The sequence below is a fragment of the Haliotis rubra genome, unplaced genomic scaffold, assembly GCF_003918875.1.
Source record: "Haliotis rubra isolate DU_JTF1 unplaced genomic scaffold, ASM391887v1 Scf128, whole genome shotgun sequence".
Taxonomy (NCBI): Eukaryota; Metazoa; Mollusca; class Gastropoda; order Lepetellida; family Haliotidae; genus Haliotis; species Haliotis rubra.
In genome coordinates, this window is record NW_025765203.1 from 1,603,583 (window position 1) to 1,616,081 (window position 12,499).

Here is a 12,499-nt window from a genome sequence, read left to right on the forward strand (position 1 = left end):
TCACCTACACATCACTGTGTTGACCACACAGGTAAACTGGTGTCCTCACCTACACATCACTGTGTTGACCACACAGGTAAACTGGTGTCCTCACCTACACATCACTGTGTTGACCACACAGGTAAACTGGTGTCCTCACCTACACATCACTGTGTTGACCACACAGGTAAACTAGGTAAACTGGTGCCCACTGGGTAAACTGGTGTCCTACCTACACATCACTGTGTTGACCACACAGGTAAACTGGTGTCCCTCACCTACACATCACTGTGTTGACCACACAGGTAAACTGGTGTCCTCACCTACACATCACTGTGTTGACCACACAGGTAAACTGGTGCCCTCACCTACACATCACTGTGTTGACCACACAGGTAAACTGGTGTCCTCACCTACACATCACTGTCTCAATGGGTACTCGAAACCTGTTATTCCTACCTGCATGGGATCTGAGAAGTAGTAGGTTGGTTGTTGACTGCACTCAGCAATCTGCCAGTCTTTTTGAGTGGCATTCTAGAAGTTGGGTAGATGAAGGATGAGGACTATTTGCTTGACAATGACATTAGAATCTATGAGACCACCTCCGTGGTGTAGTGGTTAGAGCATCCGCCCGGAGAGCGGAAGGTCGCGGGTTTGATCCCCGACCGCGTCATACCAAAAGACATAAAAATATGGTATTTGTTGGTCCCTGCCTGGCGCTTGGCATTAGTGGGTACAACAAGGACTGGTCGGCTCGGAGTCAGTATAATGTGTCTGAGTGGGTTTTTCATGCTTCACTGCTGCATGGTATCTCAGTGGGCTAGCACTATAAAACCAGCTTAAGTCTGGGCTAGTACAAGCAGCCGCACATACACACGCATGCAGGTCGTCATATGAGTGAAATATTCTCAAGCATAATGTAAAACCCAATTTCACCTCACCACACAGAATAAAGAAGTTGTATCTTCATAAAAATCATCACATGCTTGACATTAGAATGTATGTCGAAGCGTCGCCTATACAGAATAAAGAAGTTGTATATCCATAAAAATAGTCCTCATGCTTAATCTTCCAGTCATATGACGGCAGTTATAAATAATTGAGTCTGGACCAGACAACCCAGTGATCAACATCATGAGCACCGATCTACACAATTAGGATACAATAATATGTGGGTCTACGAAGTCAGTGAGCCTGACCACCTGATCCTGTCAGTCGCCTGTTACAAGAAGCATGGGTTGCTGAAGACCAATTCTGACCCGGATCTTCATGGGTCGGGGACTAGAAAGAATCATCACACGAATCATAACACAGAATAATGTTTATTACAATGAGAATTCTCTCTATATTTGAGCGTTATAACAAATGATTTGACAACAGTACAGTGCCTTACACTGGTATAACCAGGGCTCCAGATAAGGGCCGTATCGGCGTATATGCGGATATAAAATGTGCATGATACGGTAGGAAATAATTTAGAAAACGTAGCAGATACGCACTACAGCAATGGTGTATGGTCTTAGAATCATATTTATCTGAAAAAAGTATTGTTTTATAGTTTATTGACCTGTTTACACAAGAGTACCAATGTTGTGGTGCATACATGAAACGAAACACAAGATTAGTTATACTCCATTAAATTCCATTAAGTACTCTAAATGTACTCTTAAGGTTTTCCAGTACTCCTGCATTGAAACAGTAAGGAGTACGTACTCCTGATGTTGAAAATTTATCTGGAGCCCTGTATAACAATTACTGTACAACGTGTGCCTCTCATGGTGACGGGTCCCTCCATCAGCACTAGGCTGGGAAGGTGCAGCTGAATATCGTTCTACACTACAACCCTGCAGCACATCTGTCTGCAGTAGAGACCAGACTTTAACCAATGTACATGTTTCAGGAAGCTACAGTGGGCTTGTTCTATAACGCCACACTCAGCAATATTCCAGCAATGTGGCTGCTGTCATTTGAAACATCTGTGGTCCCAAATATTTACTTGCCCAGAATCCTGCTTACTGGCATTTTGCATTAACCCTTGATATCTCACTACCAATATTGTTCATCTTGTCAACAGTGGAGCCCTGTTTGTAATCCATGAACCAGAACTTCTGGATGAACAATGTTCACCAAAACTGACCCATATTTCTTAATATACAGCTTCAGACTGTTTGTGTTTACATTTCACTGTCTTACTTATTAGCTGAATGAAGTACTGCAGATGCTCACCAGTTTACACTAACTGTATTTTAATGATGTAACATTTGTAAGATTTTATGAGTGTTTCTTCTACATTTCAACTTGTGCTTATGAACTTGCAAGATCAGATCGTCTCTTGCTCATGTAAACACCTGACCCTTCCCACAATCCAACACTATGTATGCCCATGTTTCAACCTTGTTTGCATGCTAAAATCAATTCCATAACCATACCGTCAACTCATGAATATACATTTCACTCAAACACAGACAAGAAGACCAATTCAGACTTTCGTTATAAATTACAAAATGATTATCTAATCTATCATCACTTCTTTTTCTTTTTGGTCTGAAACTGCTGAGTTTTAGCCTTCACAGATTTCACAAGAGAGGTCAAGGTCATGTCCTTGACTGGCTTCAGTTCATGCCCTGGTTCTTCCTTCTGCACTGCCTTAGCTTTAGTCCTCTCACTACTGCCACTGTCAATCTTCCTCCGTTTCAACTTCTCCTCAATGATTGCCTCCATACCTTTGGTTTTCTTAAATTCCGGAGCAGAGGGATCAATGTTAAACAAATGGGAGTCAAACACTGCCCCAAACCGACTGTCATTGATGTCCATCTGAAAATCATCCCCTGTCTTTTGTGGCATGTCTTCCTCCTCCTCCTGCTTCTTCCTTTTCTTCTTCTTTTTCTTCTTCTCCACCAAATCACCCAGGTTAAAATGACGATGTCCGTCATCTTCCTCCATCATCAACAGAGAAAGCTCAGCCTGGTCCTTCTTCAACATTTCTTGTTCTTCCTCTGTCAAGTTCTTCTTCCCTTTCTTCTTCTTCTTTTTGGAAGATTCTACCTTTCCACTACTTAATGCATCAGTAAAGAAACTATCAGCCAAGCCAGCTGGGAGTTCGTCATCACTGAATGCCTGCTCTCCAGTCCTTCCTTCCTTCTTATCGTGTCGCATCTTCTTCATCTCTTCCCTCTTCTGTTTCTTCTTCTCCTTTTTCCTCTGCTGATACTCCTCCCATGGAGTCTGATCTTTCGTCTTCTTCTTAGTTTTCACTATGTCATCCGTGGTGTCTTTCAAACCGGGTTCCCATTCTATCTCCATTTCCATATCACCCTTGCGATTTGATGACTCATCAATTTCTTTCAACAAATTCTTATATTTCTCAATCTGCCTGTCCTCATCTGAAACTTCATCACTTTCATCTGAATGAGCCACTAAACCACTGTAGCGTTGCCCTTCATCCTCAGATGAGGATGCCAAATAGGCCTTGAAATCATCCTCGTTAATCTCCCCCTTTTTGTCCATCTTTTTCATTGTCACCTTCACTCTGTCCTGGTCCGTTTCATCCCATGTCAAATCCACTTTTGACTGACACAAAGCAGAAGTGAAAAAGGCAGGGGTTTATATGATGTAGCATCCGGAAGAGAAAAGCACTCACTTTTAACAGGTTGATCGAATGTCATATCATCTGGTATGTACCTCAAATCCATCCGAGCTGAACTTGTTTCATACTCCATTCCATCACATTCGTCATAAATCTTACTAGCAGTTGCAACTGAATCACACTCTAAAACAGCATAGTAATATTTAAGCCTATTCAGCTGATATTCACGAAGTTTTTCACGATGATACGGATTGTCTTCATTCTCATCCTCATTTCTTTCTTCATCAACATCCACCTCCTGGCCATGTTCCTTCAGCTCTGCTGGGCCAAACATTTCTTCCTCCTTTATCCGCTGAAGCCCGAACTCGGACGGGTAGATACGAACAGAATTGATCACACCATGGGATGGTTTAAATGAGTTTAACAACACAAACAGATCAGCAGCTTTGATCCTATCCCAGTCCATATTGCAAATAGCCAGACGATGACTCAACTCATCTGCTTCTGGTACCCCCTTGTCCAGCTCGCCCCACTTGTGATCAAATCCATCATCTTCTTCCTCCACTTCATCATCGTCTTCATCAGTCGAACTCTCAATCAGCCCCTCACCACGGGCGTAATCTGGTTCCTCTTCCCCAACTTTAGGAACAGAGCCAGCAATGTCACTATCGCTAGACTCGTCCTCTGAATCATCATCATCATCATCACCATCATCATCATCATCACTGCTTTCTTCTTTGACAATGCCTGTTTTCTTCCCATTTGCAATACCTTTGTTTTTGCTACCTTTGGAAACGGCGTTCACACTTTCCTCACTAGACTCTGATTGATGCTGTTCTTCCTCACTACTTGATTGGGCACTGTTTTTCTTCCTCATTATGTTTGATTTTTTGACAGAATTAGTACTCTGTGCGACCGATTTAGTCTTTTTCGCATTAGTTTTCTTGTTATCTGACGATTTTGACTTCGTTTCTACTTTCTTTTTGAGTTTTGCAATGATATTACTCTCTTCGTCAGAGCCGTCACTATCGATTTCATCATCCGTGGAATCACTTCCATCTTCGTCTGACAGTTCATAATACTTCTTCAGATTTTCGTTAGTCGTAGACTGAACTGGCCTGCCTCTCTTGTCGACTGAATATTTCAGCTTAAATTTCTTGTCAGTGAACATCGATTGAAATCTTTTGTCGATTTTTACCTTTTTCTTGTTCTTTGGCATCGTTCGAAACCGTGGATCTTTGACGATGTGAGCAAATCGCTCATCCTTCCTTATGTCATCCATTTCTGTGAATGAAATGTGTCAATATGTAGTAAAAATATGAATCAAAACACTACTTCCCGTCCACATGTGGAGCTACCATGTGCTTTGTGCACATAAACTCATGACGTCAGTGGTTTACGCGTAAACAGTAAAGGGCATGCACTCTTGGAGGAATCTTTCTATTTGGAGAGTCGGATAACCCGTACGTAAAATATTTTAATCATCATGGTTCAGTTCGTTCGACCAAACCTCTCACACATAAATATCGTTACAATAAACGCCCATGTGGAATAATGAGAAACTGCTATGTATACAATTTCTTGAAGTGTTTCGTTTCTTTGGTGAATTGGAAAAAATAAACTCTAACGTTCTTTGTTTTTGTCTCTTTGATAACTGTTTCGGTTATGGTCTGCTTCTCTTGACCATCTAAACAGGAACAAAGTGATTTGGTGACCAGTTAGTGATGACACTATTGATACAATAAAATACAATATTTATGTCCGTACTCAAGAGGCCACAGGCCTATAGTACAAATACAGTGAATAACAAGTTATAATTTAGTATAAGTTTTAAGAATATGACTTGTTTGTATGTGGTAGCGTAATACTATATATACTTAGATAATCTTTCTAAACGTACTTTACTAGAATTGGTTAAAAGGGATATGAATTTGTAAATGTCAGGATGTACAAAGTAGAAGCTGTTAATATCCTTATTTCTCAACATATCATAGGATGGACATATACAAAGAAAATGGTACTCGTCATCAATTATATTCAGATAACACATTTTACATATCCTTTATTCTTTTTTTTAAGCCTAAATACCTACCTGATTCTATTAGCAAATCATGAGGTGACCAGTGGAATTGCGCAAGGCTTATTCTGAATTCTCTTACATTTAGCACAGACAGATGCTGTTCTCTGTGGAAAAATTGTTTAATCATTTTATGATAAACCATTTGCCACAGATAATTTCATTCCAGTTTTGCATGTACATATTTTTAAGTCGTTGTTACATTGATGCAATGCGTCCACATAATGCAGACATGCTTCAAGTCATACTCAGGATCTAGTTGATTATCACCTGATTGAGAACAGATCTATTGACAGCAACATTGTGAACTTGAGGGTAGATGTACTGAACGGGCCCATTAAGCTCATTAGGCAAGGCAAACATGTGTACAACAGAAGAGTACTCTCCAGTTATTCTATCATTGTTCTACAAGAGCTGTGTTGAGTCTGTTTTAACATTTTCTGTACAAAACTGGTATGGTGCCCTATCACTTCAGAACAGAAACAAACTTCAGAAAATCGTCAAAATTGGCAGCAAAATATCCGGGTCATCATTTGAAAATTTGGGGAATATCTACCAAAGGCAAACTGTTAATTTAGCTGAAATGTTTTAAATGACTCCTCTCACTTCTTACACAATTGTTATCAACTTTTACCCTCCGGCCGTAGGTACCTTTTGCCTCGTTTTAAATCCAACCGTTCAAAGCCCTCTTATATTCCAACAAGCATGACTTTTAAACAGTAACGTTCGCTTTAACATGTCAGTTGTTCTTCACATGTTGTTTCTCATATGATTTTATTAGTGTGGTACCTGCTTTTATGTGTACACTTATTATAATTATCTATTTTAAGATTATCCTGTCTTCGGTGTGTACGAGTGTGCGTGTGCGTGTCTGTGGGTGTCATACTTTGTTTTTCTTATATATGTTGGGATTGTGTTGCTCTCATGTACAAAGAATTCCCTGTGGGCAATAAAGAATTATCTTATATCCTATCTTATTTTTAGAAGTGTTCATAACTATCTCCCTGTACCGCATCCAGACGTCTTTCTCTTTTGAGTCAACGGGGGATGTAGTTAGGGTGTAGGATGTAGTTAGGGTGTAGGATGTAGTTAGGGTGTAGGATGTAGTTAGGGTCTAGGATGTAGTTAGGGTGTATTCTGAAAAGTTTTGGATGTGACAATAATCTCACCCATGTCACCCTTGAAGGAAGCCATTTCATGAATAAAAATTAGTAAGCCGTTGAATCAGCTACACAGAAACATTCTCGAAATGTTCGTAGCTCTAAGAATTCTTAACTTTGATCGTAGTCAATGTGTTAAGAATGGGCTTAAGAAGTTCGTAGGGCTACGAACGTTTGGAGAATTGTTAGCCTGGTCTCTTATAATAACAGAAATACGTAGGAAGTTTGAAACTGGAAAAATGATGTCAAACATATTCCAAGTAAAGAATATGTAGATCCACATGTGACCAGGTTTTAATTGTAACACATAAGTTTTTTCCAGGAACTTTACTCGTTTTTCCGCTGTTCTAAATGATCGCCACTCTTAGTCGTCCTTGTCAGCGCTAACCAATGGAACTGCACACCCTGAACCACATTATTTTCCCTAAAGCCTAGCCCTCCCTGCAATGCTAAAGCCCTAAATGAAGCAAGTCTAGATACTAGAATCTCCCATCTCACAGGGGCTCCTTTTCAAGCCTTTTAATTTAAATTCGTTTATTTGTTACTTTCAAAATTACTAGTATTCATATTCAGAGACTAAGCCTTAGTCTAAAGCTTAAAACAAGTATAGGTTTGTTCACTACCTTCACATATGATTTGATCTATGGCAGATACTCCTGATAGTGGGTTCGACTCCCAGATTCTCCCGGATACAGGGAGCCCAGTAGTTAAAGGGTTCGCTCGTTCCGCCGAAGACCCGGGTTCGATTCTCCCCACTTGGTTGATGTAAACTTACGCTCAAAAGAAAGTACACACCTGATTCTTTGGTAAAATATTTTCTTAAAAACAACATTAATATTTAAAAGTGTTTTGATTCTGCCTTGTCACAAACATTGTGCAAGTGTTTCCAAACACCACAGATATCGTACCCAATTACAACATTGCCAGCAAAATATTTGTTTTGTTTTTTTATATACTGTAGTCCCAAAACACCAGGTGTGTACTTTCTTGTGTACGTCAGTATATGTCAACGTATCCCAGGTGCGTGCGTATCAGCTTCTTGTGTCAGTAATTGGATTGTCTGGTTCAGAATCGATTATTTACAGATCACTGTATGCCATGCAGCCGGAGTGTTGCTGTTTCGGCGTTACGAACTGACACAATAATGTAATGGAATTCAAGGTTTGTTCCTTCATACAACACAATAAGCCAACATATGTGGACTGTACATGAATGTGTTTGTAAACTGTGCATGTTAAAAGACTAGTGCTTGGAATTGGTTAAAATCTCATAATTGATGATTGGTTCATTACTACCGATCAATCATCAAAAATAATTGATTAGCGTCATTTATGAAATTTGTTAATGCACATTAAAATAAGGGGGAAAAATGTAGTTCTTCTGGGGTTTTTTGGCAAAATTTCACATCTTTAAAGGATGACTAGTATGTTAGGAACATACATTTCTTGGAATCTTTAAGATAAATTCAATCATGACTTGAAACGAGCTTGTAGTGCTTATGAAATGTAACAGACAAGTCCAACCTTGTGAAAAATACTGTTAATGAAAACAAGTGTTCCAGAATTGTTTGTGTTCGATTATGAGAAATTATGATCGATTGTTTGGTCGTTTAGTCACTACGACCAATCTTCGATTATTTCAATTAATCGGACCACCACTATAAAAGACACCCTAATATACCGTCACACAGTGACCCTAGATTCTGAACGCTTGTATCCCACCGACATAAATGATATGGATTCGACTTTACTGAGTGCTTCAGTCAACGTATGTTGAAATACTTTAAAGTTTAAAGAGTATTCCAGATCCATGACTACTGAACACAAAAGTTGATCCATTTTCTGATACAAAAGACAAGTAAGTTTTCGATTACATTAGCTGTTGTCATCGGGGAATAGTTTTAAACGAGAGTAAAGCTCAGCGCCAAGGCACTGCAGCACGCTAGTTTCAGATACAAGGTCTTGTCAGCAGACGACACTGCCGATGGTCTACTTCAGAACACAGGTAGTGGGTATCCATTCTCACTGTCAACCTTTGGGAGACGTCTGTTGTAATTAACCCATGTCACCAGAGGGACTCTTCTTGTCTCTTCAGATCTTAGAAAGTTGTTTTGAAATTCTTTGTAATGGTTCACCTGCCTTGCAAACAGTAGTTTTTAAGACTTGGAACATTAATACGTTACTTAAATGAGACAGGTTTGTGGTCATACGTCAAGACTACTACAAGCATGCACACATACCTACAGTGCAACCAGAAATTATTGAGAATTTAAAGATTGTATTTTTTTTTTATTTTCTGTCATTACTCACGTATTAAATGTGAACATTAGCAGAACATAACTCCAGATTCAAAGACAGGTGAACAGTTAGTATTTTGTCAAGTCACCATGGGCAGCAATGCAGGCTTCAATGCGGCGCGGCATACTACTGATCAAAGAAGTTAGAAAGTTGTGGTCCATGCTGTCCCAATATCGGACCACCTCTTCTTTCATTTCAGCAATATTTGTCAGATTTTTCTTATTGACACTTTCCTTCATAAGTCCCCAAACATTTTCTATTGGATTTAGGTCAGGGCTATAGCTTGGCCAATCTAATAATGTCATATTTTTGGTCCGAAACCAGGCCTGTGAATGCTTTGAACGATGTTTTGGGTCGTTGTCCTGCTGGAAAATCCAAAATTTTCCACAGAACACGTGAGCAGATGGAAGTAAATGTCCCTCGAGAATATCTGTGTACCGCTCACTGTTCATATTCCCTTCAAATACACAGATATGCCACCCCACACGTTAAATTTCGGACTGTACTTTGGGCGCTGATACAAAGGTTTTTCAGTTTGTTTGGTCCAGAATTTCAGTGTATTAGGAAACAGCCACACAGAACTTTCATCTGAGAAAATCACATTGTCCCAGTTAAAATTTCTATGCTGTAAGCACCAGTTCAACCTTCGCTCCTTTTGTTCAGGTTTCATGATCGGTGATGGAATTCCTCGACTTTTCTGCCAACCCATTGCATGCAGCTCAGTTCTAATTGTCTCCTTACAGACAGCCACAGTTCCTCTATCAATCATATCCAGCCTTAAGTTTTCTAAACTCCTTCGTTTGTTTTAGAAACAAGAATACCAAGCCGCCTCCTGTCACCGACAGTCAATTTTCTGGGTCTACCTGCGCCTCCCTGGTGCTCAATGCCATATCTATTTGCAATATTTTTCAAAACACGATAAACAGTGGACAAAGGGATGCCTGTTCTACTTGAAATCACTTTAGCTGATCTGATGTCCTTGTTATAATACTCTAAAATCAACTTCATCTTCTCTAAACCATCCATACTGAGGATCACTGAAAATGTCGTCTGCGAGCAAGTAAACAAAGGGGCATAACTCTTCACAAACTAATGAAAAAAGGATTAACGGAGTTGTCTCTCTTGAATGAAACCAAGCACTTGATAGCTGGTCAAGGTTGTTTATACTAGAAATCCAATTAAACATATTCCTAAAATTCTCAATAATTTCTGGTCATACTATGCTTAAAAGCACGTCGCTATGTAAACCACCCGGTAAAAGAAAGAGTCACATAAAAACAAGAACGCTGGTACAGGTTTGAACCCAAGCAGAAAACGGTCGTCATAACGCAACATGGACCCCGATAACGACGTGTTCGCTGTTCGAAAACTTCGAAAAAAATCGTAATTGTGGGACATTGGTGGATGAGAGTGGCATAGACACCGGCCGAAGTCCGCTACATCAGCAGACGAACAGTCCTTCGACGACTTGGTATGACCGGTATGGCTCGTATGCGAGCCTACCGCCCCTTCCTAGGAATGACCTTGACCCGTCTACACCGTCAACGCAGACTGCTATGGGCACGAACTGTACGTCGGTGCTCTTTACAGATTTTTTTCGAAGTAGAGAAGAGCGACAGGCGCCAAACTGCGTTCAAGAAGTTGATCCTTTCTATGGAGGTAGCGTCATGATATGGGATATCATTTGTGGCCAGAGAAGGAGAAGACTGGTTGGTTATCATCCGAGGAAATCTGAATGCCAAGCGATACAGGGAAATCCCCAGTCTAATTTACATAAAAACACGGTATACACTTCTGCTCTTCAGTATATTTTCCTTTACATTTAAAAGATCGTAGTTGCTGGTGACCATTTTATGATTTTTATAACACACCTGTTCAGCAGGTCAAACCAATGATTGACGTCATGAACAACGATCTAACCCTTCGGGCAACGAAAGCAAACAAGCCAAGTCTCACACTGTAATCATCGGCTCTCCCGTGTGTGTGTGTGTGTGTGCGCGCGCGTGCGTATGTGAGTGTGTGCGTACCTGCCTGCCTACGTGCGTGCGTGCGTGCCCGCCTGCTTGCCTGCCTGCCTTACTTGGTTAGCCTAGTGGTTAAAGCGTTCGCTCGTCACGCCGAAGACCCGGGTTCGATTCCCCACATGGGTACTATTTCTTGTGTCCCCCGTGATATTGCTAAAGGCGGCGTAAAACCACCTACTCAGAAGACTGGTGCTGTTTCACATCGGGTCACTGTCAGCGTTGTTTTCGGAGAAAGAAGCGAGTGTAAATGTAAGGTACATGTATTTCAGTTCTTAAATTTTCAACTTTCTTGGACAAGATTAAGATTATTGTGTTTATAGACAACGGATGATGGGCGATGGTGTAACATACTTTTACTGCTGGGGGAATGCTTGGGCCCAGTATTTGGAGGCTCCGAATTTCGAACAGTTCTGTCCCTTTATTGTGCCAGGATCTGCTGACCATGTTTTCGAACCCTGCATTATTTTTTATTGTATATTTTCAACAATATACCCGTGCCCGTTTGTTTCACTATAACGATAAACACCTACAACACTCCTCACGTCGGGCTTTCCCCCCACATTAAACAGACCCGCCTTGACATAAATGTATAATTCCAGCACGACATTGTGTGATACACGATTCTGATTGGCTGAGAGCTCATCAAAACTGTACTTATTAAATGACAGTTTAAATGGCAATATGTTGGTCGCTGTTTGGAAGCAGAGAATGCGATGTGTATGCCTGTCTCGAATACAGTTGGGATGTATATCCAACCGTTTTCATTTGTTCAGATCATGCATGGTATAATTTCATGGGTAAAACGTCCTCAAAACTCTTTTTTGACTTTTATATCATCAAAACTAAAGTCTGCAGTCTTTTACACAACTATAGATAGATCAGCTTGATATATGCATTGAACATGTAGATTATATTTCACCAACAAAACATAATTATAACATAAACTACGAGCAAAAGATAAATACCCCGAAACAGTTATGGCTGCAAAACTTGCTAAGTCTAATTATCAAGAAAATATAAACGTATTTACAAGGTTGATAGTTTATAGCAGAACATGTTCATTTATCATACGGCCTGGATATAAGTGTAAGCTACGGACGTAAGCCTCCAACGTATCCCATGAAATCCTCGACCAGAAACTGTTTGTCAAGATTTCTACCTAATCCCAAACAATCTCGTTCACGTGACCTTGGCCGGGGACAAAACCAGCAATCAGAACGTACTGTTACAACTTCTTTGCACCTCATTCGACCTCGGACTTCTCATAACGTCGAGATACGACGCCATCTTGAAATTACCATTCACAGCACGTTGTTAAGGACGGGTCCCATGCATACCAATTTCCCGCCAATTATGAAGGTATTACAGTGTTATTG

General features: G+C 40.3%; 1 protein-coding gene across 1 annotated transcript; it reads right to left on the minus strand.

Moving 5' to 3' along the window:
• Nucleotides 1-1,769: 1,769 nt before the first annotated feature.
• Nucleotides 1,770-4,925, minus strand: LOC124266782 (ESF1 homolog). Its single transcript, XM_046701582.1, is given in 2 exon segments — nt 1,770-3,578; nt 3,581-4,925. Coding segments are annotated over 2 exon segments (2,343 nt in total). The 5' UTR covers nt 4,848-4,925; the 3' UTR covers nt 1,770-2,502.
• Between the last annotated feature and the right edge of the window lie 7,574 nt (nt 4,926-12,499).